The sequence below is a fragment of the Mytilus galloprovincialis genome, chromosome 13 (genome assembly GCF_965363235.1).
Source record: "Mytilus galloprovincialis chromosome 13, xbMytGall1.hap1.1, whole genome shotgun sequence".
NCBI lineage: Eukaryota > Metazoa > Mollusca > Bivalvia > Mytilida > Mytilidae > Mytilus > Mytilus galloprovincialis.
The window spans coordinates 39,405,958-39,433,951 of record NC_134850.1 but is presented as its reverse complement, the minus strand read 5'-3'; the positions used below and the strand labels follow the sequence as shown (position 1 = coordinate 39,433,951).

The window sequence follows — 27,994 nt, the reverse complement described above, 5'->3', positions numbered from 1 at the left end:
ACTGCTATTGATCCAAGAGCAGCAATATAGATGACGTATATCCCAAAATAATTTGAAAATGAGGCTAACATGATAAAGAGGTAACAAAAGGGGAAATCCTATCTATGAATAAAACTGAGTTAATCCTTTATATAAACATCAATTATCCAAATAATTGTTAATTGATGTGAGGTTATTGCTATAGTGACATATGACGTTTGCTTTTAATAAGATAGGTCTTCAATGTAACGCAATTATTATATCGAATGACGTCATATTTTAACAGAAGTCAAGTTACTCTATTTAATGGGTCACAAATTAAATATCCCATATTAAATAAGCGGCAGCAAGAGGGATATATAAGTGTATTTAGGCTATGTTGAAAAACCTGCATAATGACAAACGATTAAACCTATAAGATATCCGTCGCTTTTTTGTGGGTGAAATGGGTTTAATTTGCATAAAAAGAAGTTATTTGAAAACACGGAAAGTATTTGATGTGGATTCGAACTCCTCCAAAGCGATCAAGAGTACAGTAAAAAATGCATCTGTAATGAAGAAGAAAATGTAAATATGTACACTGTGGCAGATGCGGGTTACAATTTAGTTTACTTTTCTATTTTTGTAGAGAGGGAAATCCAATACTGGTTTAATTTTTATTTAAATGTGAACTGGAGTAATTAATTAGGAATAGTTAACCCAGGTTCGACCCGGAACAGATTTCATAGTGTGAACAGGGTATTAGTTTATATTTCACAGCACTGCTAAGGGAAAAAAACGATTTATACTATGATGAAGCTGCCAACAGTTTCCTTGCAATAACTTATGAACCATTTTACCAATGCTTTTCAAATTTTTATATATTGTTATTGATGACAAGAGTTGAAGTTTGATATTTACTATTATTATCACTTATATAATTCAGGAGTTATGGTTATGGAAAATAAGCACTTTTTCAATAACTAATGAAACATTTCACTAGTTCTTTTCAAATTATAAAATGTTGTTACTAATGACAAAATTGAGTTCATGTATATCCAAAATTGACAATTTTCACTTATCATATTTAGTCCTTGATAGATTTGAAAATAGTTACAGAATGTGGCAGGTCAATCAAACATGATAGTGCATGTGTCTTAAAATGAATACAGAAAACCTGGTTTGCTCTCAATTTGACAGCTCCTTTCTGGTTCTATTGGCTGAAACAATTTACGATGCTTATGATATGATGCAAAGAATTTTACTGTGATAGGTCAGGAAGAGTCAGTTTTTTGTCTCTGAATGTGGCATCTGCAGAAATATATTTTTTAATTTGTTAATAGGTACTCAATTTATGATTTATCTGCGGAACAAGAATATGCCATTTCGATGATTGCTAGTGTATGCTTAGAATCTGATGGAACCTGTCACGAATTTCACATCTTGGACAGAAGTAGAGTACCAAAACCATTGTGTAACTGGAATAAAGGATTCAAAATACCAGGTTAGATTTGGTTTCTTTTCATTATTCCATTTACATTTTGTCTACTTCTTTTGATAATTCAGTAAGAACAGTATCACTATTTCTGCGAGGAACAAATATTTAATATTTTTTATATGTTATTCCTTGCTCTGTCTGTTTGTCTTCTCTGTTTATCTTTCCATCTGTTTATCTATCTGTCTGATTGGCATAAAATGAATGATTTGTTGATTGACAATTGTTTTAACTATTTAAATGCAAGGAGTAAATTCATGCTAAAAATTTTGTTGTTTGATTTATTGTAGACTTTTCTTTATCCAAATACATGTCAGAAAAAGGAGTGATTCAGCTTAATCAGATGGCAGTGTCACATGTACTTGAAACTCTAGGAGTATCATCTTATTTGAAGTCTCCATCTTGTGACAGAAATGCAGCCCCTTTTACTGTTCTGAACAATGGATGGTCAAAAGGTATTTATTAATGTTATATTTAAATGTCATAAATCACATACATTCTTGTGAAAATAAGCTTATCCAAAGTATTACTAGTTTTATATATATATGAGATAAAATTGATGAAATTGTGAATGTGTCAAAGTGACAACAACCCGACCATAGAGCATACAACAGCCGAAAGCCACCAATGGGTCTTCAATGTAGCGAGAAATTCATGCACCCGGAGGCATCCTTCAGCTGGCCCCAAAACAAATATGCATACTAGTTCAGTGATAATTGACGTCATACTAAACTTCGAATTATACACAAAAAATTAAAAATCATACCCGACTAACAAAGGCAAGAACTACTTCCATGTATAATTTTAAAGAATTTTGGCAAGTTCTAAAGAATATATATATATATATGAAGATCTTTAAGTTAATTTTTTCCCTTAGTTGATGAAAGAATTGAAATTTTGAATTGATTCTATGCATTAAATTTTCAAAATATATTTTAAAAATTGAACGCTAACGGGAACTAACAGAATTTTTTTTAAGAATTCTGTTTTACTTTATTACTAGATTAGAGAAATTAGAGCCTTAAATTTTTTTTAATTTCATAAATACATTTTTTTTCAGAATGTGCATCAACTACTGGTTTGAATGAATCAATTTCTGGTCATTCTTCTTGTTATATTCCTGAAAAATGTACAGCATTACACTGCTGCACTGATATCCCAATGCTAAACATCACTGTAAATACTGGGATAGATCTGGATATTTGTGACTTTCGACTAACTGTTTCACTTGAAGAAGTAACTCTGGAATATTCATTGGTTGACTATGAATACGGCTCCAAGAAGAAAATTTCCTTATTTGGATTATTTGATCTCAGGTAGATATATTTAGGATCAATTATATGAAAGACACAACAAACATATAGACTACTGATCACTCTTTATAATGCAAACTAACACACAAAGAAACTAAAACCAAACACTTATTTATTAAATAAATTGTAATTAGAAAGAAAAGAGATGATATTTGTTATGCATGTGAGTGAGACAACAACCAAAGGATTTAAAAAATACCTAAAAAGGTCAATATAGTCTTTATAAAAGAATAATAAGTATTTTACCTCTAAAGCATCCTGAATCTCAAAATGATTTTGATAGATTTAATGGACTCTCAGAAACCTGTATCAACACTGAACTTCTAGAGCCAAAATCTATAAGATACAAAGAAAATCACAAACAAGAGTCAATGCTTAGGACAAGCACATGGACATTTGGCTCAATAACTAGTTTTCAACTTCAAAAACTTAAAAATTCAATACATGTATGTGGAGTAATAGAGTAACACAGTTTTTTTCCATACAAAACATATATTTTAATTCACTGACTAGCTTACTTAAATGAAAAAAGTGTGAGTTTGTATGTACTGTACTTTACAAAGATAAATTAAAGGTAATGAGCTACATACATAATATGAGACAGCAACACAACCACACATAAAACCAAAACCATCATGTCTACTTTTTAGCTCACCTGTCACTAAATGAAAAATGTCAATATTTGCAGATTTTAGCGCAGAACTAGGCCAAACGTTTACTGCTATTTAAAAATCCATACTGTATACAGTTACATGTAATTTATCTTAAGTAAGAGCATTTCAATTTATCATTAACAATTTTGAGCAACTGTCAAGATAGAGAACAACAATTCAAGTGCAGCCCATCATTATTATATATTTTTACATTCTATGTATTGACTAAAATATTGACCTCTCTCTTTTCAGCTTTATAATAAAAGATCTGACCAGTGATAATATTGTTGTGCTGAGTGTGAATATTTCTGCATGTTTAGAATCAACTGGTATTTGTCAATTTGAGAAAACATTGATGAAAGAAGTTCAACTTCCTAAACCTAGATGTCAAGTGAATCTAGGATTTAAGAACCCAAGTAAGAATTTTTAACCGGATTTTTGTGACAAAAATGTCGGTTATTGATTTGGGAATGTACGCGGGTGGGCGGTCGGGCCCGCCCGGGCGGGCGGCAATCAAATGTTGTCCGTGCATTTACTCTTGAACCGTTCAACTAAAGCTTTTAAAATTTTAATATGTTATTACTGACAACTATACGAAGGTCAAGTTCAATAATGGCGATTTTGACTTTTACCGTTCAGGAGTTATGGTTCTTGAAAGATTGAAAAATGGAGTTTCCAGTCGTGTCCGTGCATTTACGCATGAACTGTTCTACCAAAGCTTCCCAAATTTTAATATGTTGTTACTGATGACAGAATGGAGGTCAAGTTCAATAACGACGATTTTGACTTTTACCGTTCAGGAGTTATGGTTCTTGAAAGATTGAAAAATGGAGTTTCCAGTCGTGTCCGTGCTTTTATGCATGAACTGTTCTACCAAAGCTTTTGAAATTTTAATATGTTGTTACTGATGACAAAATAGAGGTCAAGTTCAATAATGACGATTTTGACTTTTACCTTTCAGGAGTTATGGTTCTTGAAAGATCGTAAAATGGCGTTTCCATTCACGTTGTTGCATTTACTCATGAACCATTCAATCTAAGCTTTTCAAATTTTAATATGTTGATACTGATGACAAAATGGAGGTCAAATTTGATATTGACGATTTTCACTTTCACCATTCATCAGTAATGGTTCTTGTGATATTGCCAGGACACAAATAAATGTTAATAAATCCGGTTTGCTGTCGTTGTGACAGCCTCTTGTTTTTTGTATGTAGTAAAAATATATTTTATGTTTATGTTTATGCCCCACCTAGGGGCATTATGTTTTTTGGTCTGTGTGTCAGTTATTTCGTCCATTCATTTATCACCATTATTTATCTGTCTGTCCCGCTTCAGGTTAAAAAAATTGGTCAAGGTAGTTTTTGATCAAGTTGAAGTCCAATCAACTTAAAACTTAGTACAAATGTTTCCTATGATATTAGATATTTGATATTTTTATTTTTTTATTCCAATCAGGGTCCCATAGGGGGCATTTATAATTAACAATTATGATAATATAAGCAACAAACATGAGACATTGTACAGTATATAACGTGACGGATATTATAATAGACAAATGAAAAAAGCATATTTTTCCCCCCCCCCCTATGATGTGATCTTTCTAATTTAATGCCAAATTAGAGTTTCCAGCAATTACAAATCAAGCCTTTTAAAATATGGAATAAATCTTCATGTGAGCATGCTTTACTGTTTCACTCAACAACTTCATGCTTACCCATTATTGAAGTGGGGACATTACAGTTCAACTTGGTTGTATTATATTAAAACAATGATTAACATATATTTTTAATCTATAATATGAAATCAAACAGACCTAGACATCTAATTGCATGAGTTTGCTATCTATTTTTATGTTTATTATGTTTATATCAGGTTGTATGACTGTTTACAGTCTCTGTAGATAGTTAAATAGATGGTGTGTAGACTAAAATACATACGAAATGCTGATACATATTATCAACTTTTGCTTAGTAAATTGTTTATTTCATAATTTGGATATTTAATTTTTAGTATGTTAGAAATCAAATATTAAAATTGGTAAGCTTGAATTTGACAGTGATTTTAATATTTCAGTGATAATTTTTTCTAATATATTAAGAAATATCCTAGTTTTGGGTTGTAGATTAAATAAAAGAAATTGACCCAACATTTGTACACAGTTGTTGTTAAAAACATAAACTAATTGTTCCAGTAAACATGAAGTAAAATAAATGAATCATTGATTTCTGAAAACTTTTTTTGGTCTTTTGTTTGCAGATTTTACACTAACAGGGTTCTTAACAGAAAATGGACTTGACTTTGATGGATTACAACTATCTCCTATAGCAACATCAGTGCTTCTCCACGATCTTGGTGTAGCCCCATTCCTCCTACAGAGGCAGTGTGATCCCAATGATTTACTTTACTATCCAAGAAATAAAGGATGGAAAAAAGGTTAGAAATGTTAAGAAGTTTGAAAGGTCAGTGTCAGCAAATGCTGTCACTATATATTATTTATGTCATTTTTGGTCATTCATTTGTAAACTTTTAAAAATCTTCCCCTCTGAAAAGTCTTGATCTATTGAAATCAATCCTGTTCTCAAGCATGCTAAATAGAGTTGGTCATTGTTGACATGTACATGTGTCATAGATATAAGCAAGCAATGCTGAATTTTTAAAGCCTTTATATATATATATATTATGTACCAGATAAATCTTCCTTTATAAGCTTTCTTTATAAGCTTGAAGTTCTTACAGATAATGAAATGTGATATTTTTTTGCAGACTGTCAGAAGGAAGTAACTTTGAATGCATTGGATGAATCCACTGTCTGTCATCTCTATGACTACTGTACTGGAATAACTTGCTGTTCAACCGTGGAAATGATAGGCAGATCTATAAATACATATCTTACACTGGATCCCTGTAACAAAAGGATGAGCATAGGGATAGAAAAGTATACTGTTAACATCAGTCTCTTTGATTATGACTATGGCAAACAGGAGCATATAAAACTCTTTGGATTTGTTGGTCTAGAGTAAGTATATAATTAAACTAAAAGATTAAGAAATAATTGATGCAAGCTATACTTTATTGCAGTTTTAACATGGGTCGGCATTATATTCGTGATTATTTTTGCACAAGCGATAGTGAGGGCTAGAATAATACGAATATAATGCCTACCCATGTTAAAACTAAAATAAAGTATAGCTTGCATCAATTATTTCGATTCTAATTAGGACAATTAAGGTAATTTCTATGTTCGATGTGTATAGGTGTAGAACGTTTGTATAGGCTCTTCCATGAACCTCCCTTTTTTAGCTCACCTGGCCCAAAGGGCCAAGTGAGCTTTTCTCATCACTTGGCGTCCGTCGTCCGTTGTCGTCCGTCGTTAGCTTTTACAAAAATCTTCCCCTCTGAAACTACTGGGCCAAATTAAACCAAACTTGGCCACAATCATCATTACGGGTATCTTGTTTTAAAAATGTGTCCGGTGACCTCGCCAACCAACCAAGATGGCCGCCATGGCTAAAAATAGAACATAGGGGTAAAATGCAGTTTTTGGCTTATAACTCAAAAACCAAAGTATTTCGAGTAAACCTGACAGATGTAAAATTGTTTATCAGGTCAAGATCTATCTGCCTGTAATTTTCAGATGAATCGGACAACCCGTTGTTGGGTTGCTGTCCCTAAATTGGTAATTTTAAGGAAATTTTACTGTTTTTGGTTATTATCTTGAATATTGTTATAGATAGAGATAAACTGTTAACAGCAATAATGTTCAGCAAAATAAGATTTACAAAAAGTCAACATGATCGAAATGGTCAGTTGACCCCTTAAGGAGTTATTGCCCTTTATAGTCCATTTTAAACCATTTTACGTAAATCTTAGTAATCTTTTACAAAAATCTTCTCCTCTGAAACTACTGGGCTAAAATTATCCAAACTTGGCAACAATCATCTTTGGGGTATGTAGTTTAAAAAATGTGTCCGGTGACCCCGCCATCCAACCAAGATGGCCGCCACGGCTAAAAATAGAACATAGGGGTAAAATGCAGTTTTTGGCTTATAACTCAAAAACCAAAGCATTTAGAGCAAACCTGACATGATGTAAAATTGTTTATCAGGGTAAGATCTATCTGCCCTGTAATTTTCAGATGAATCGGACAACCCTTTGTTGGGTTGCTGCCCCTGAATTGGTAATTTTAAGGAAATTTGGCTGTTTTTGGTTATTATCTTGAATATTATTATAGATAGAGATAAACTGTAAACAGCAATTATATTCAGCAAAGTAAGATTTACAAATAAGTCAACATGACCGAAATGGTCAATTGACCCCCTAAGGAGTTATTGTCCTTTATAGTCAATTTTTAACAATTTTCATAAAATTTGTAAGTTTTTACTAACATTTTCCACTGAAACTACTGGGCCAAGTTCATTATAGATAGAGATAATTGTAAATTGCAAGAATGTTCAGTAAAGTAAGATGTACAAACACATCACCATCACCAAAACACAACTTTGTCATGAATCCATCTGTTCCTTTCTTAAATACTCACATATACTTAGGTGAGCGACACAGGCTCTTTAGAGCCTCTATTTGTTTGTTAACAAGCAAACAACTGGTATTGTGATTTTTCAGAGGGAGGGGTTTTGAACAGCCAGCATGAACGGTTGTCGTATCAAGGTTAAATATGTCAATTTCGAAGTGCAACGCATTACACTCATAATAAATGATTTAGTAACAACATGTGCATTATTTAAGAGTTTGGAAATGTTTAAAGATAATCAAATATATTAAATGCATACCAATTTGATAGAACTCATTATTCTGTAGAAATCAATATACGCATGTGCAAACAAATTTTATTGGATTTAGAGCATGGGTTTATTCATAAAGCGAATGAAGCATATCATATTAGAATTTTCAGAAAATCATGATCATTAAACTGAAAGTGATAAATATATGATCGTGCATAATTTGTTAGCATATAAACTTCAACAAGCATACACCATACTGTTTTTTTTACAAATGATTTTTTTTTAAAACACACTGACAAAGTTAAAGTTTTGTTGCTTTGTAATACTTTGATAAAGGATTTTCATTAAACTATTGGTTTTCCTATCACAAATGATAATGCACAATTTACTTTCAGCTTTGAGATAAAAGATTATCCTACAGAAAGAAAGTTTGAAGTTACACTTGATATTACTGTTTGCTTGGAATCAAATTCTTCATGTCAAATATCAGTCCCTCTATTGAAGAATACGGTTCTTCCAAAGTCTGTATGCGAGTGGAAAAGTGATTTCATGGATCCAAGTAAGTGAAAAAATTTTCACTGATATTTTTTTTTTTATAGAGCACCCAAGAATATTTTGTTATTGATATATATAAGTGCACACTCGAATAGTTTGTATAGGATATATTTAAGTATGCACTTGGATAATTTGTACAGGAGATATTTAAGTTCACACTAGAATAATTTGTATAGGATATATTTAAGTGTGGACTTGGATAATTTGTACAGAATATATTTAATTTCACACTAGAATAATTTGTGTAGGATATATTTAAGTGTGCACTTGGATAATTTGTACAGGATATATTTAAGTTCACACTAGAATAATTTGTACAGGATATATTTAAGTGCACACTTGAATAATTTGTATTGGATATATTTAACTGCACACTATAATTATTTGTATAGGATATATTTAAGTGCACACTAAGATAATTTGTATAGGATATATTTAGGTTCACACTATAATATGTAAAGTATATAATAAAGTGCACACTAGATTTGTATATATATAAAGGAAATTTTAAAGTGTACCCTTGGAAAAGGTGAAGCTGCATGGTGTTACTAATATAAAAAGTGGTGATTGACAGTTAAAGTTCCTGAATAAAATACATGCATTTTTATGCTGTTAAGCTGCATTATGCGAGCACTCTAGATTTGTGTTCTACCCAATAAATGCTGAAATACTTGCCATTGTTATTATCTAGCTGGCAACTATGTTATATATAACTAATTGAACACTTTTTTAATACTTTTAATTCTTGGTTACAAAAAATATGACCAGAAAAACCATAAATGATCGTTTTTAAGTTACACATAGGAAGTAGTGCTCATTAGGAATCCTTGTGTAGTTTATTATGACCTGTGCTTTTGGCTAAGATGTCAAAGAACAATTGTATGAAATATTTAATCGCTGAAATTCTCTTAAGACAAGTAGTTTAGATTTCCCAAATGGCAAAAGTCGTAGGAATATTGTTTGTCATCAATACATAGTACAACTACGTCAGTAGTCTGTTATATAATAAGTTCAACTGTTTATGCTGTTGGCGGCAATTTCAAATTAGAAAATGAAATTTTCATATCTTTCCAATTTGGAGGCAGTGGTTCAAATTAGCGGTGGTCCGAGGTCCGCAACCTTCCACTTTTGCAAGCAGAATTTCAACTTGTTTTCTAGCTACGCCCGACAGAGTCCCCTTCCACTTGAAAGAAAATACAAAATAACTTTGCAAACCTTTTCACCAAAGTCTTCAAATAAACGATCTAAAAATTTATTTTTATCATTTTTATTTATGACAGCGATGTTCATTTTGTACAACGGCTAGCTTTATACAGAAAATCGTCGACAAATAATGTGTAAATTCGAGTAAAATCATACATGTTGTATCTGATTGACAAAAACAACATTGTAAACACAACAACAATGGCTGCCGTAAAGACAAAATTTTACAATATCGGATCCGATTTCTGGAAGCGGATAAGGGTAATTCCGGGGTTTTGGCGATTAACTACAAAAAAAATCCAGGCAGGTGACAAAATACATCTATGCATGGTAAAATGAATATAAACACTAGAATTGAAAACCGAAAGATATATGTAAAAGAAAGAAAAAGCAGAAAATATTTTATACAGAAACTCAAAATTACTTTTTGACAAATTTTAATGTCAAAATCCAATACAATGTGACAGTAATAGTATATCTAACAATATATATGTTCATGTTCACAGTGTAAATTTTCTTTATCAGTGATAAATGATGATTATGCATGTGAGATGCTTTTAAAGTGTTAACATATTACTGCAATTTTGAAGGGGTATTTTTTTCTCAATTTTGAAGGGTCAATAAAAGTAGCTGAAAGTTTCTTACTTTATTTTTACAAATAATGCAACTATATTATATAATACCTGAATGTAAGCAAATCATATGATATATAGGTGGCGTCCTTTGGGCCACTCTACCCCCTCCTGTTTGATAACTTGGAAACGGCCAAGATCCCCACCCCTAAACCATATAATCAAGTATAGGACACTATAATAAATCAAATAAAATATAGGGGGAGTCCCTGGAGTCACCCCACCCTCTCCTGCATGGAAATGGTTAAGATCCCCCCCGCTATAACAATTCAAATGAAATATAGGGTGAGTCCCTATGGTCACTGTACACCCTCCTGTTTGAGAACTTGGATTTGGTCAAGATCCTCACCCCTCAATCATATATACTTATGTATGGGACAATATAACAAATCAAATGAAATATAGGGGAAGTCCCTGTGGTCACCCCACCCCTCCTGTATGAGAACTTGGAAACGGTCCAGATCCTCACATAGAAACAATATATAAACTATATGAAAGCTTAGTTTGGACATTTTGATAGCAATTCAAAATAACAAGTTCACCTTAAGCATTGTAATGACTATAATATACCTATACAAACTGATAGACTAATTTTGTCACAGCATCATTAAAGTGGAGTTAAAGTCTTATAGGATTGTAAGTATGTTTTATTTTATCACCTTGCACTTTCACATTTTGACTGAACAGTTTGTTCAATATTTTGACCAGTTGAACAATTTGGTTTAATAAAACAAATTGCAATTTGGTCAAAATTTTGAATAAGTTGCAATTGGTGGAGAGCAACACTAACAGTCAAGTCACTGTGAAATGTATGGAATAGTTATAACTAATAAGTAATTTCTAATATTTTATAAGTATTTCAGAATTGATGTTATATTTGTCTTGTGCAGATTTTTCATACAAGGAGTTTATGGCAGGAAAAGGTTTATCAACTGACAATACACTTAGTGCGAATGATAGGACAGACCTAATGGAAACACTTGGTTTAACAGACTTTTTAAATACAGACCAATGCAGTATAGTTGGTTGGATAAATGGTGAAGATGATTTTTTTCTTATTAGCCTATACAATGGTTTCACATTTTTGTTAACATAAAATGCTTTCTAGTCTCCCCATCTTTCTCTCATATTAGATATTTAGTTTTATATTATTTCAATGTTAAACTATTTCTATATCAAAATTCGGTACAAATTCCAATTTGTTGATTATTTTTATTTTATAAGCACAGAAAAGATAGAAGATAATTTATGTTGTTAGTGAGTTGTTTTGAAGTTGCAATAATAATGGTATGATATATTTCATTTGATGGTCCATTGAAATGGTATTTGTTTGAGAACTAAGGTCTAAAATTTCCAAAACTTCTATAAACACTGTCATCTTTCAAAATTATGTTTTTTTAGTAGGATTTATTCTAATTGAACAAAAGTGATAGTTTTAAAAGAAATTATCACAATCAAAACTGTGGCAATAACTCTTTCATACACATTCCAAATTTTTTACTTTATATTTGTGCATAGAATTAATATTGTTAGTTATAAATTTTGAGGTAGAGTAATGATTTTGTCCAGTTGAAAAAATAAAAAAATAATATATGTCTAAAACTGTCAAGCTGAATTATAGGCTTTATTAACATAATATTGTCCATACTTTGAGTTAGAGCAGGTAGACTTTTCTATTATTTTATTTTACTTCTCCTTAAACCTTAAGCTTTCCTCCATGGATTTTTTTTTAATATACTTGATTCGCATAGGATTTTTTTCAGTTAAAAAAAATCATCAGTTTTAAAGTGTTGATGCATTGTGAAAACCAATGTTTCATCAATGAAATTCAAGTCAGATAATTCTCATGAATCTCCTTTTTGTATTGGATACAATTTTTTTTAAGTATGATGCAGACATTTTGAAGTCGAAGCATTTCAACTGAGGTACTACACAGGCGTCAAAAGGCGTCATTATGGAGTAAAGGGGGTGGTGTAAAAAGGCGTCATTATGGAGGAAAGGGATAAAAGTAGTATACTGCACTGAAAAAATCTATTTAAGAATGAGCTGGTGGGATTTTTTAAATGACTGTGATCTTAGGATGTCAAATAGCTAGACTCAGAAGAGATATTAAATGTGGTGAAGGTTAAAAGTAACTGTATATGAATATGTTTTTACAGAGTGTAATCAATCTTTGGCAGTTTTACCCAACAACACAGAACCAGTAGGATGTCATATAGGTGATACATGTAATGAAGTAGACTGCTGTATAACTCCAGAAAAAATTGGACAATCATTTAAAACGTCAATTAACATAGAACCATGTCTCTTCAAGCTGACTGTTGCCATTGAACAACTACAGTTCAGTAAATGGTTGTTTGACTATGAATGGGGATACCCTGTCCAAGTCTGGCTGTTTGGATTTGTCCAAATGGAGTATGTATATAAGACCGTGTGTTATTTTTTAGAGTTGAAGATACATTTAGTTTTATGCCATCTGATACAAACATTTATATATAGGGATCTTTTCTGTTGTCTTGCTTGATGTTGTTTGCAACGCAACTCTTTGAAAATAGTTCTCAACGGAATTAAACATATGCGTTTATAGAACATACAGTTGTGTGCCTGCTATTTTGATTTTTGCTCTTAAAGTGATTGCTTAGTTTTCCTTTTCCTAAACATTGACAAAGCCATTTCTACATATATTACTTTGTTGATATGAAACTACCCTAAAACAGCTTAGCAGAATTAAAAAAAAAACTTGCACTGATTTCCTATAGGACAGGAAGTTGTGCACCTGCTATTTAATTTTCTTTCTCCTTTTAAGAATATAAACATTTGCCATTTTTGCCAAAATGCATTATTTTAAGACTGCAAATAACATGCATCTTATTTCAAGATTTTTAAATCATGTTTTAATCAAATTATGCAAAATATGAATTTACATGGTACATCAACCAATAATATTTCATACGAGATAGGTTTTATTTTAATATTATAAATTTAGATTAAGGTGGTATCCAACACCTTCGCTAAAATTAGTTTGGCTCGTTTAATTTTCATAAAATTTTGACAAAGTATTTACTTTGACCCTTTGACAACAATATAAAAATTTCAAAAAATTTGAACCAACCATTTTATCAGAAAAAATACACTGGTTATATAGCAGTTTGACAAACACTAATTTTGATCGTTGAGAAGTTTAATATTCCCTTAACAACGCAACTTAATTAAAACGTTTATCTGATTTTACAGAGTTATCTCCCTTTAGTGTTAGGTACCACCTTAAAGTTATCAGATCATATAATTTCTGAATTTCACTATTACATATTTTAATGAAATGATCATTGCAGGTTTAGAATAGTGGATCTAACAGCAGAAGAACAGTATCTCATTGATTTAACACTGAGTGTTTGCATGGAAGCTGACAGTTCATTGCCTTGTGAAATCTCAGTCCAGATTTTTAACCAATATAAACTGCCAAAACAAAAATGTGATTGGAATACAGGTTTCCTTATTAGCAGTAAGTATGATATTTTTATTGTGCTTATGCTTTAGGTTTTTGGCTATTGCTATTCCAATTACTCAAATCATCTTCACACTCTGATCAACTGGCAAAAAAATCAAGTTATTGCTTTAGAGATATGGTTGTTAGAGGGAAGTAAATGTAAGTGGTAAAAGGTATACTTACCATCCAACTTCTCTAAATAAAATAATGACTTAGTATGATATGTGGCACTGGTTTTCTGTTTGTCATATGTACGTTGTCCTTGACCTCATTTTTATGGTTCAGTGACTACTAGACAAAAAAAGTAAAAAATTTTGTATTGTTGATTTCTTGATTGTATAATTATAAGTAATAGAACAACTATATTTAGTATGTGTCTACTTTGCAAGATCCTCATGCCTGTCAGACAGTTTTTACTTGACCTTGACCTCATTTCATGGATCAGTGAACAAGGTAAAGTTTTGTGGTCAAGTCCATTTATCAGATACTATAAGAAAATAGGTCTACTATATTTGGGGTATGGAATTATTGTAAGGCAAACATGTCTAACTGGCAGGTGTCATCTGACATTGATCTCATTTTCATGGTTCATTTGACAATGTTAAATTATCTGGGTTAATTTGTTTTAGCAACTATAAGCAATAGGTCAATTATATTTTGTGTATAGAATGATTGTAAGGTGTACATGTAATTCCTAGAAGTTTAATCGGACCTTGGTCTCATTTTCTTGGATCATGTTAAGTTTATGTGATACTTGTAGTAAAACTTCATATTTAGGACTATCAACATAGAATCAATGAGTAAAGCAGGTGACATATCAGTGTGTGCACTCTTGTTTAACTATTAATTTTTTTTTCAAATGATTAAAATTTGGAGAAAAAAAAAAACTTAATGAAAACATTTTAAGGGACGCATTCATATTTCAGACCTGCCAACTTTTGAAAATCCCCATGGGGGATTTAGTGCCCGACCAGATTTATAAGGGTTACAGTTTTTGCGGTGTTTCTGCATGCACTGTTTTTAGCTCACCTGGCCCGAAGGGCCAAGTGAGCTTTTCCCATCACTTGGCGTCCGTCGTCCGTCGTCGTTAACTTTTACAAAAATCTTCTCCTCTGAAACTACTGGGCCAAATTAAACCAAACTTGGCCACAATCATCATTGGGGTATTTAGTTTAAAAAATGTGTGGCGTGACCCGGCCAACCAACCAAGATGGCCGCCATGGCTAAAAATAGAACATAGGGGTAAAATGCAGTTTTTGGCTTATAACTCAAAAACCAAAGCATTTAGTACAAATCTGACATGGGGTAAAATTGTTTATCAGGTCAAGATCTATCTGCCCTCAAATTTTCAGATGAATCCGACAACCCGTTATTGGGTTGCTGCCCCTGAACTGGTAATTTTAGGTAATTTTTGCTGTTTTTGGCTATTATCTTGAATATTATTATAGATAGAGATAAACTGTAAACAGCAATAATGTTCAACAAAGTAAGATTTACAAATAAGTCAACATGACCAAAATGGTCAGTTGACCCCTTTAGGAGTATTGTTTTTGGTTAGGTTATTCTTGAATATTATTATAGATAGAGATAAACTGTAAACAGCAATAATGTTCAGCAAAGTAAGATTTACAAATAAGTCAGCATGACCAAAATGGTCAGTTGACCCCTGAAGGAGTTATTGCCCTTTATAGTCAATTTTTAATCATTTTTTCGTAAATCTTAGTAATCTTTTACAAAAATCTTCTTCTCTGAAACTACTGGGCCAAATTAAACTAAACTTGGTCACAGTCATCATTGGGGTAACTTGTTTAAAAAATGTGTGGTGTGACCTGGCCAATCAACCAAAATGGCTGCCACGGCTAATAATAGAACATAGGGGTAAAATGCAGTTTTTGGCTTATAACTCAAAAACCGAAGCATTAAGAGAAAATCTGACAGGGTTTAATTGTTTATCAGGTCAAGATCTATCTGCCCTGATGTTTTCACATGGATCGGATAACCCGTTGTTAGGTTACTGTCCTGAATTGGTAATTTTAAGGAAATTTTGCCGTTTTTTGTTATTATCTTGAATATTATTATAGATAGAGATAAACTGTATACAGCAATAACGTTCAGCAAAATAAGATCTACAAATAAGTTTACATGACCAAAATAGTCAATTGACCCCTTAAGGAGTTATTGCCCTTTATAGTTAATTTTTAACATTTTTCATAAATTTTTGTTAATTTTTAGAAAATATTTTCCACTGTAATTACTGGGCCAAGTTCATTATAGATAGAGATAATTGTAGCAACAAGAATGTTCAGTAAAGTAAGATCTACAAACACATCACTATCACCAAAACACAATTATGTCATGAATTTATCCGTGTCCATTGTTTAATATGCACAAGACCAAGGTGAGCGACACAGGCTCTTTAGAGCCTCTAGTTTACTCTTAAAATAGTCTCATATCTCTTCTTTTTTCTTTTGGTATACTGATGATAAGCTTATAAGCCTGGATTTCTTTTTATACCCCCGCTTTATTATTATACCCCCGCTTTAAAAAAGGGGGGGTATACTGTTTTACCTCTGTCTGTCAGTCCGTTCGTCCATCAGTCCGTCCGTCCGTCAGTCAGTCCGTCCCATGAAACTTTCGTCACATTTTTCTCAGGAACTACACATCCACCCTTTCTGTAATTTGGTATCAACATTTATATATGTCAGCCATACCGTGTGATGCGTTTTCAGATTCATCACTTGACAACTTCCTGTTTACCGAACACTTGTCTGATTTTACACATGATAGCCAAGTTGAAAATTTTCGTCACATTTTTCTCAGGAACTACAATACAAGGATTTCTGAAATTTGGTTTCAGGATTTATATAAGTCAGCTATACCGTGTGATGCGTTTTCAGATTCATCACTTGACAACTTCCTGTTTACCGAACACTTGTATGATTTTACACATGATAACCAAGTTGAAAATTTTCGTCACATTTTTCTCAGGAACTACAATACAAGGATTTCTGAAATTTGGTTTCAGGATTTATATAAGTCAGCTATACCGTGTGATGCGTTTTCAGATTCATCACTCGACAACTTCCTGTTTACTGAACACTTGCATATTTTTACACTATCAATATTATCCACTTGCGGCGGGGGTATCATCAGTGAGCAGTAGCTCGCAGTTTCACTTGTATTTGCATGATTCTTGTACTTATTTTAAAATTGTCAAAACAATTTAAGAAAAGAGAAAAATGACAATAAAAAATAAAGGATTTAAAGTGAAGACCCCCCTTACCCCCCTCCAAAGACCTGCTTATCTTTAGACCATGACTCAAACGACATGAACCTATATGTCCTAAAGTTAGAAAGATAAATTCAGATTTTTATTAAGTCTGTCAGTATTAATGAGAAAATGGATACAATTTGAGTTTTCTTTCTTTGTGTTCAGAGATGTCTTACTGGCAGATGCTTATACACAGTAGAAGTGTATACAAAATGGCATCGATTTTGAATCAACAGACTCATGTCTGATTTAAAAAATTAAATGGATTTCAAGATAAACGATGTTTTCTTAAGAGTTCATTACACTGTTCTCATCTTTTAGTTAATAGGATTTTGTCATGGAACTACGGTAAACATTGCAAATTGTGCTTGTATGATAAATTGGTTAAAAATCAAAGGCCGTACTCTGACTGAATTTCTGTTTACAAATATTAATTAATTTTGAGGATTGTTATGACCCATCAGGTAAACCGATTACTTGCAACAACAAATTATGACAACTTTAAAATCGGTAACCAATAATTTTTTCGGGTATATTTTGTGAAAATCAGGTTTTTGACTTGTTTTACGATCCTGATATCGTTCGTCCGTCTGTCTGTGCGTCCGTCCGTTCAGGTTAAAGTTTTTGGTCAAGGTAGTTTTTGATGAAGCTGAAGTCCAATCAACTTGAAACTTAGTACACTTGTTTCATATGATATGATCTTTATAATTTTAATGCCAAATTAGATTTTTTACCCAATTTCACGGTCCACTGAACATAGAAAATGAAAGTGGGAGTTTCAGGTTAAAGTTTTTGGTCAAGGTAGTTTTTGATGAAGTTGAAGTCCAATCAACTTGAAATTACACATGTTTCATATGATATGATCTTTATAATTTTAATGCCAAATTAGATTTTTTACCCAATTTCACGGTCCATTGAACATGAAAAATGATAGTGCGAGTGGGGCATCCGTGTACTTTGGACACATTCTTGTTTTTGTTCAATCATTAATGAAAGCAAAAGAGTGAAATATTAATTGGCTTTGAGCAGCCAGTTTAGTTCAATTTTGTCAAAACAAACTAAGAAACTTTTCTGATGATTATTAACTTGCAAGTGTATAATTTGACCTCATTGAATCTGTATTCATGTGGTCTTCAATTTAACCCGTTAGCTAGAGATGAGTAAGGTAAGTGATATTTCAGTTAAAATGAATTAATTCAACTAACACCTTAAAAAGTATTCCACCATTATCAATCTAACAGCCTTAAACCTCATGCATCATTATTGTATTGATTCTCATTTCGAATTCTAATGATTTTCTTTATTTCCAGATTTTTCTCTACAAAATTGGTTGATTGAGAGCGATTTTCCAAATGTCTCACCTTTGCCTGCTTACACAGTTAAACAATTGCTCTTTGACCTGAATGTAGGTTCTTATCAACTAGATCCTCCTTGTCAGATGAATAAAACAGCATATCAGAATGGATGGAAGAATGGTAAGTTAATGCATTGATCATTCTTTATTGTAATGATCAGGAGAGAGAAAAATATCTTCAGTAGGGAAAGTAGGTAAGTTGAAATGTCGGTCGTACATGTTTGGATGAAAAAAAATTAAATCGCTAAACCTAGAAAAAAAATACCATGAATTAATGTCTGCTATTTTTTTCTCCATGTTTGAGTGATATTTTCAATAGAGAGTTTTTACACACCTGTCTGTTGGTCAACACATGTATGATAACTCAAATTTTCATTGACCATTTCTCATGTTTTTTTTTATCCTAACTTTGGGATTGAAAGTTTTCTTTCTAATTTTGAATTTTTTGGCTTTGTTGTTCCAGAGTAATGGGACTTAAATCATTTCTAAGGAAAGCATGCACTTTGCAAGGGGTATCCTTGTAGCATTGTGTGAGTTGTTTTCAAAGTGCCTATAGTTTATCCTCTATATTTGAATCACTTTGATTATACTGTGGTTTGTATACATGCCTACCGGTACCTTCACATAAGGAAAATAGTTTATCAATTTAATTTTTGTTTTCTGTCCTCTTATATTTATGAGGATATTCCTTGAAAATAAGAAATAGATATTTTATAAATCCTAGAATAATTTACATTTTACAAAGAAAACAGTATTAATTAAGGAAAATGTAAGGCGAACCCAACCACAATGACCAAAAGAGCATATGTTATATTTCAGTTGTGATTTTTGTGTTGTTGGATTGCTGCTCATTTTTTACCTGTACTGTTTTTTTTTTTATTCCTGAGCATGTATGTCAACAAATATTTTTGGAACTGGTAATGTCACAGGTGTTTGAAATTTCACCAATCACATTGAAATTCAGTTCAAATCTGAGAAAAAGTTGGTGAAGTTAGCATGGAATCCAACATAGGTTATTTTTATATTCAGTTGCTTTGTGCTAATTTTTTCTTTTTGGAGCAGTCAAACCTCAAGAATTGATAAATTGGGATAACAATTCAAATTAAATAGTTCTCAATAACTTGTTATTTGTTACTTTTTCCCCCTAAATAAAGTTATAATGGACATAATGTTTAATATTGAAAATTGAAAATAGAGAGGGGTGGTAATGTGAAATTAAGAAGAAAAAAAAAATGGAAGTAAAAAAGGATTATATGTATCATCAGATAAGAAACTGAAGGCCTCATAGTCATGACAGTACTTCTATTTCTGAAAATACAGTATCTTTTTTATATTTATTAGACTTATGATAGACAGATATTTTGTTTATGAGAGACAGATATTTCATATGCATCAGTGGCTGACTGACCTAAGGGGGCCCTCTCCTGTCATACTTCAGTGATTCCCAATATAATCATCCAAATTTTCTGACAAAAGGGGGGCCCCCCTAGTTATAATAGCTTGATGTTATTTATAACTCATGGGTGATTTTTTTACAGAATGTCCACAAGATGTAATCCTACCAAGATTGCCTGGAAACCTTATGTGCAAACTTTTTGAGTCCTGCACAAATATAGAATGCTGTGCTGAAATACCACTACTTAAGACAACATTTAGCTTTTATCTAGATGTAGATACTTGTCATTCAAGTGTAATTGTTGGAATCGAGAAAATGTACCACAAGTATAGCCTGCTGGATTATACCTATGGAGAAACAGAACATTTCAATATGCTTGGGGTGGCAAGACTGAAGTATGTATGCTTCATTATTAGAGTTAAATTATAATCCCACCATTAAACAGTTTACCAAATTGTAGCTTCTTCTCCAACAAACTGATCAACTGGTAAAATTGATATTTTATTTCATGGTTTTGAAAAGAATATCTTTATGCTTATAGAAAATGTTTAACTTTACCCATGAATTAATGGACATCTGTTATGTTAAGTTCACAAATATCACATTGAAGCAAATTTTAAATGTTACATTGCTCTCGTTATTAAAGCTGGAAGAAGAGGCCATAAGTTCATATGTAGTTTCGTTAACCTGTAAACTACAGCAAACATATTTTACAGCAGAGTTCCATTGAAATGGTTACAGAAAAAATGCATTAACTATTGAAATGCTACATGACAATAACAGTAACAATTTAAGAAAATAAAAAATATACATTCTTTATATGAAACTTGAAAAAAAATAGATACAGGTGTTATTATATTTTACAAAAGCACACAGTATATATGTGCAACTGGTCACTATAAAACTTGTTTCAATTCATATGACCTTTCATTTCATCTTAAATTGTTTGTTATTAAAGGTATACCATAGAAGATCTCCCTCATCTAGAAGTGATAGTTCTGCACTTGACATTTAGCTTTTGCATGGAATCAAATAGTTCATGTGAATTTGAAACAACTTTTTTAAAGGACACTGTATTGCCTAAACCTGTTTGCAAGCTGGAAACAGATTTTCAGGCCAAAGGTAAGACAATTATATCATTTAAACAATAACCATCATCATAAATTAGGCGTTGACAGATGATCTGTATAAAAATAAGGAGATGTTGCATGATTTCCAATGTGACAGCTATCCACCAGATTTTAAATGGAACCTGACACGCATATGGCATATAAACATGTTTATGTCCCTTCCTACACAATGAAAAAGGAGTCCGATGTATTTTCATATTTCTGCACAAAGAAAACAAACAATGACATCTTTTTTTTTTTATTTCAGATTTCTCTTTAGAACATTGGTATAGAGAAGGAAAAATTATATTCGATACCATCTTACCTGAACACTATGTATCTGAACTTCTTGAACAAACAGGGTTGACAAGATATGTTACTGATGATACTTGTAATATTAGCATGAATGAAGTTGATGTCAATGGTTGGAAAAAAGGTATGACGCTATTTTTTCCTGGAATGTTTTCCAAATTAATGTTTTACTTCTGTCTGTCCCATTTTATGTTTGTCAGTCTGTCCATCACATACAATTTCTTTCACCTTTTCTTTAGGAAATACAAATAAGAGCTTCCTGGAATTTTTTATATGGCTTCAACGTCAGCATCGCTTTACAATGTGGCATGTTTTCAGATGCATCACACATCAACAACTTGTTCACTGAATACTTATACATTCTGAACACAATGTCCATGTTCAAAATTTTTATTTTCATTTATCTAGGAAGGTTCAAATAGAAGCTTTCTAAATTCAGATTCACTACTCATCAAATTCCTGTTTAAGAATACTTATATTTTATTCTAACATATATACAGGCCATGTTTGAAATGGTTTCACATTTTTTCTTTGCAACAACCATAAAAGAGCTTCATGAAATTTGTTATCAGGCTTCATGTGATCATGCTTTCCCGTGTTATGTGTCGTTTCCAAATTTTGGATAAACAAAACTTAAAGCAGGGGTATCAGTGTGGGATACTTTGCTACAGGATTGCAATCTTGTTACATTTTGGTTCTGTCATTCCTGTGTAAAAAAAAGTATTGATATAACAAATATTGTTTTCCCAGCCTGAAGCAAGCCATATATTAGAAGGAACTAATATCATACTTGAAATACATGACGCATAGTCCAGCTGGACAGTAGCTGAACTGAGAACTGTACTTATAATATTCATTTGAACTTTTCATTTGAATGCTTATAATTAATACACCAGCTGGAATTACAGCAAAATTTGCCTTAAACTTGCTTGAAATATTTGAATTAACAGGAATCCAGTACATTAAGTCCGTCTGAATCCAGCTGGTATTTCTTGCAAAAATATGGACTCTTTATAAGTTCAGTTGAACTTTACAAAGTCATGATAAACTTTATGAGGACCAGCTGAACTCTATAAAAGTCCAGCTTGATTTCAAAAAGTTCCTTTTGACTTTTAAAAGATGATCTCAGTTCTTCTTGAGGTGGTTAATTCTTCGGAATTAATTTGCACCCTCCCATGTTGTAATCTGAATATACTGGTCAGTTTTTTTTTTCTTGCAAATTTAACGGCAAAATCAAGAAGATGGGTAATTGAGAAGCTAAATCTGAACTTTTTAAATTTGTGGTTTGTTTTATGATAGTTGAATAATGTTCTAATTCTGTAATATATTTTTACTTCAAATATTTGATGAAACTTTGTAAATTGTTGTACCTTACTTCTATATTGAGTCGTATCTATTTTTGAAAGGTCTTATTATGTTGTAGATTGTATTCAAGATACAGTTTTACCAAATATAACATCAAATCCACTTGTTTGCCACCTTAAAAGCAGCTGCACAGATATATCTTGCTGTTTGAATCTGGATTTCATTGGAAAAACCATTGAGGTGCATCTGGGAATTAACCAGGATTTGCAGTTACTTGAGATTGGAGTAGGAAGGCATCAATTTAGGGACTCCTTGCTAGGATTTGACTTTGGTAATTTAAGAAAAAGGGAGAGGGAGAAATTACCAAGGAACAATCAAAAAAAAAAGTCTAAATCATGACGAAATAAAATGGCAAACAAAGAAAAATACAGAAAAGTTTACCCAGATAGCTAAAAAACTTATCAACACAGACATTACAAAAAAAGATTAATTAACTTGCTTTAAAGGTGCTAGCTGTAAATAAGACTAAGCTTTCTTTTTGATACTGAATTTTGGTACTGAATTAACCAATTTTGTTTTGTGCCAAGAAATGTTTTTAAGTCTAGTGACTCAATTGCAACTTTTTATTTTTATTTTCTGAAAACCCGTTATGAGAGTTATCATCTCATATTGGGCATTATGTTTTCTGGTCTGTGGGTCTGTTTGTCCGTTTGTCCATCCCGCTTCAGGTTAAAGTTTTTGTGCAAGGTAGTTTTTGATGAAGTTGAAATCCAATCAACTTGAAACTTAGTACACATGTTCACTTTGATATGATCTTTCTAATTTAAATGCCAAATTAGATTTTTGACCCAATTTCACGATCCACGGAACATAGAAAATTATAGTGTGTGTGGGACATCTGTGTACTATGGACACATTCTTGTTTAACTTTAGAATCAGATTTCTTTCTATCTTAAAAAATGGTTTTAGGATATAATATCTTTGAATCATATTATGTATTGTTTTTTTTGAGAAAAAAATATGCATAGGAATAAATGAAAAAACCGAAATTCTATTGATTTTAATTTAGATCCTCCCCCTACCCCACTCAATTTTGTTATGTTATAATGTAACACCTTATGATTTGAAAAAAAATGATGTTAGCAACTATTTACAAACAATTACCTTTTTTTTCAGGCGTTGAACATCAATTCAGATTGCTCAATGTGTTTAGAGTGAGGTATGTATAGATATTGTTATACCTGCAGCGTTCTTAAGTTGGTAGTATGTAGTGATAAAAGGGGCAGTCATCCCTCTGTCGCACTTATATATTACCAAAATGCCTGAATGAGTTGTTGGATAGAAAGATGCCTATTTAATCTGGGTTTGGATGTGTTTCCAACATTAACTTGAATCCCATCTGCTATAACAGAACAACTCAAAATTGGATATTAGGAGAGTGCAACTAAATTAATATCCTAACCCTCTATTATACTAGATTCAATGAGAGTGCCACTATATCTACATTTGAATATGAAAATTAGACTGCTGTCGAGTACTAGATGGGTAGTAACACATGTCCAATAGATGGTGGTGTAGGATGGTTCTGTCCAGCTATGTGCCGATTGAGGCATACATTGTTTATATTTGTGCTTGTATCACTGCTCCAGATCAAATTTCTTATTATGGATACTTTCCCCTGGTGTTTGATTAACAAGAAGGTTTACTGCCTTTTGATGACCTGACACACATTGTGTGGCAGACTGTGACGCTATACCAAAAGCGTTTATGATGTCCTCCATGTTGTTGTCACAGACGCTTCCAACTTGCAAACTTCTTTCTTCAACTGGACGATTGTGTTATACTTTTATAAAACTCTCTTAGGGTACAGCAGTCAACATTGAGTCCTAATCTTAATAACTAAAAAAAACTAAAAATATGTCCACAAAGAAAAACAAAAAGGCAAAGCACAATAGCAAAATCCAATAAAAACCGTAAGCATTTTTTTAATATGGATATTTTTATAGTTTCAAACAAGATTTTTCTGTTTTGTTACATATTTTATATTTCATTTAATAATTCAAGTGTTTTGTATATGTTTTTCTTTATCTAGATATAATATATATGAATCAGTGAATGAATACTTGGTGACAATGGAGGTTTCTGTATGTTGGGAGAGTTACAAACCATGTGCCTGGACTACTTTTATACTAAAGAATGCAAGACTTCCTAAACAACCTAGAAATTTGCAGAATGATTTCAGAGTTACAGGTAAGCATTTAAAAATTCCAATATGACCAAACCATCAATTAACCTATTTCAGGAGTAAATGGCTTTAAATAACAATTTTTGATATTTTTTTGAGTTTTTGTTGTTTTGGTTTATATATATTATCTTTCAAAAGTGTTAAAGACAGGAAGAAACTGTTTACTGCAATAGTGATCATTAAACAAGATGTTCTAAAAGTAAATATTTGACTGAAACCATCATTAGAGTTATTTTGTTTTAATGATTATATTGGTGAAATTTTGATCTTGAAACAGAAGATTGACAGCTACCTAGATAATATTAAAATTAAAGTTTAAACAAGAGTTGGTTGGCTTGGAAAATTTTGCCAAAAGAAGTTCTATTCAAATGAACTTGAGTGCCCATAAAAACTGTTTATTTTAAAATAATTCATGTGTTTTGAAAACAAAATCTGAATTGCTTATAAAGTAAACATAGATATCAAGTTTTATATAGGTATCAGGTGAGTGATTAGGATCTATAGGAGTGTCTTGTTAAAAAGACAATAATTTGATAAAAGGAGAAGGATGAATTATATTTAGAGAATACGAGAAACTGTTTGTTGTTGTTTCTAAGATATGTTTATTCCATTTCAGATTTTGACTTTTTGGATTGGACTTCTGGAAGAAATATTGATTCTAGAAATTTAAGTAGCCTTGAACTTCTTAGATTGTACAATGATTTGGACATTGAGAGTTATTTCTCAAATGAATGTGAAAATAGCAATTTGCTCTCAGACAGCTGGAACTCTGGTATGATTTAGAGTTATGTATTTATTTTGATACCTTATACAAAATGACTTGTTTGGTATATATAGAGCTCTCTTTGATATTAAGCTTTATTTGAACATGCTATGTATTTTAATATGTTTTAACTGCCATTGCATATTATCTTCCTGTTTACCAAATATTTATAGTAGTAGTATCACATCTTGCATAATCACTGACTGAAAATTGTTCGGTTTACAAAGTTCGATATGGTGTAAAACTTTGAGATATCATATCATAAAATAGGTTTATTTTTTTCAATGAAAGTTAAGTAGACAACATTTTTCAGTTTGATCAGAGAGTTTTTGGTAAGAAAACAAAGTAATTTGGTATCATTGCAAATGAGTAATGATACAAATTGGTGAAATTTTTCAAATCAATAGACATCTACTGATATTTGATGATTGTGCAAAATCTTTAATTTGTCAATTTATTTCATTAACAAAATGTTGGACATTAAGCAGTTTCATTCAAATTGCTTGATTATTGATAAAGTTTTCATTATTGCAGTTATTTTCTATAACAATCTTATTCTTGATCTGAAGTTGGATCATGTTTAATTTATAACCATGTATTGTTCTTCTTTGTTTTTTTCTAGACGTTAAGCAACCAACATTGAATCAATCTTTTTTAAGTGTGATCCATGATAAATCTCATCTGTGAATGAGCAGTATATTATTTTTTAAGTGTATGCCTTCTTTATTTCCAGAATGTCTGGCATCTACAAGTTTACCAGTACTATCACCAACAACAAAATGTCATCTGGGTGACTCATGTACTTTCATGAGCTGTTGTGTTGAAGTTCCTGTTCTTCAGAGATCATTTAACATGTTTCTGGATCTGGATGCTTGTAACCTAAAGATGACTGTTGGAATAGAAAAACTGCAATTTGTACAGATGCTTTTCAACTATCAGTGGGGAACAAAGAAATCTTTTTGGTTAAATGGAATCCTTAGAATTAAGTTAGTACATGTAATATGATAGTTTTAAATCAGTGTATATGTATGAATAACAGATCTTGCAATAATTTAAATACATTGTACCTTGAATAACACCAACTAATTCTCATGAAAAGTTTCTTATTTTCTGCAAAAATTTACTGTTGAAGCATTTCTTTCAGTTTTTTTTTGTATTTCAACAATGCTTTTCTTTTCTTATGAAATCATAAAGAGGCCAATAACTTTTCAATTGAACATCATTTATTGAAGTTGATCTTATTTTCAGCTATCAAGTTCACAATTTACACTATGCTCAGAAGTACAGATTATCAGTGTCGCTTGAAGTATGTATGTCATCAAGACAACCATGTGAACAGAATATAACCGTACTTGACAATGTTGATATACCCAAAGAACAATGTGATTGGAGACAAAACTATACATTACCAAGTAATTATACATAAAATTACTTAAGTTTATCATCCTTTAATGTTTGTTGTCTAAAAATAAAGTCCCTACTGTGAACAGTGTATAAGTTACAATGTTTCATACACCTTCCAAAATGTTTACTTTATATTCTACTCCTCAAATAGCAAATATGGGTCTTGAATTTTAAAGTACAGTAGTGATTTGCTAAAAATGGTTAAAAATTAGTATTGTACAGTAGTCAAAAGAATTTAAAACCCCTTTAACATAAAATTGTCCATATTTTGAGTAAGAGCTGATGAAGTTTTCTATAATTTTGATATAGTTTTTTCCATAAGTAGAAAATCTTTTTTAGCACTTGACAAATCTAAAGCAGAGGAACAGTATTTTTGCTTTTCATCATCTTAAAGTTAAATATTTTGTTTACAATATAAGCTTATTGTATGTGTATATGATTTCAGGTTTTTCATACAATGACTGGAGAATCTCTAAGCTAAATCACTATGATTATTCTGAACAAGAGCTTATTCTACACCTAATGGACGAAACTAGAATAGGACTTTACATGGAAGAGAGTACATGTCCAAAACACTTTGTGGATAATGTCTTACTGTCAGGTATGCAAATGTTTTGGAAAATTTAGGATTACTACTTCAAATTTTAAAAATTTATACTAGGATTTCCATCTGAATATATCATTTCTGACAATATAAAGCCAATTATTCTCAGAAAGAAAATCATAATGTCAAAATCCAGAGGACATGTAGTGATGTACAAGACAAAAACAAAAAGAAAAAAAGAAGAAACTTAAAAA

The 27,994-nt window shown here is 31.6% G+C and overlaps 2 protein-coding genes across 2 annotated transcripts; both read left to right on the top strand.

The window, feature by feature from the left end:
• Positions 1-1,307: 1,307 nt before the first annotated feature.
• LOC143057523 (uncharacterized) lies at positions 1,308-2,773 on the top strand. The gene is made up of 3 exons (XM_076230835.1): positions 1,308-1,462; positions 1,744-1,908; positions 2,514-2,773. The coding sequence occupies exons 1-3, from the start codon at positions 1,348-1,350 to the stop codon at positions 2,771-2,773; spliced, it is 540 nt and encodes a 179-aa protein (XP_076086950.1). The 5' UTR covers positions 1,308-1,347.
• A 5,788-nt stretch (positions 2,774-8,561) lies between these two features.
• Positions 8,562-25,812, top strand: LOC143057522 (uncharacterized). Its single transcript, XM_076230834.1, has 10 exons — positions 8,562-8,719; positions 11,441-11,587; positions 12,710-12,965; positions 13,883-14,052; positions 18,619-18,783; positions 21,529-21,603; positions 22,915-23,115; positions 23,961-24,003; positions 24,877-25,034; positions 25,646-25,812. Exons 1-10 carry the CDS (start codon positions 8,710-8,712, stop codon positions 25,810-25,812), a joined length of 1,392 nt encoding a protein of 463 aa, XP_076086949.1. The 5' UTR covers positions 8,562-8,709.
• The last annotated feature ends 2,182 nt before the right edge of the window (positions 25,813-27,994 follow it).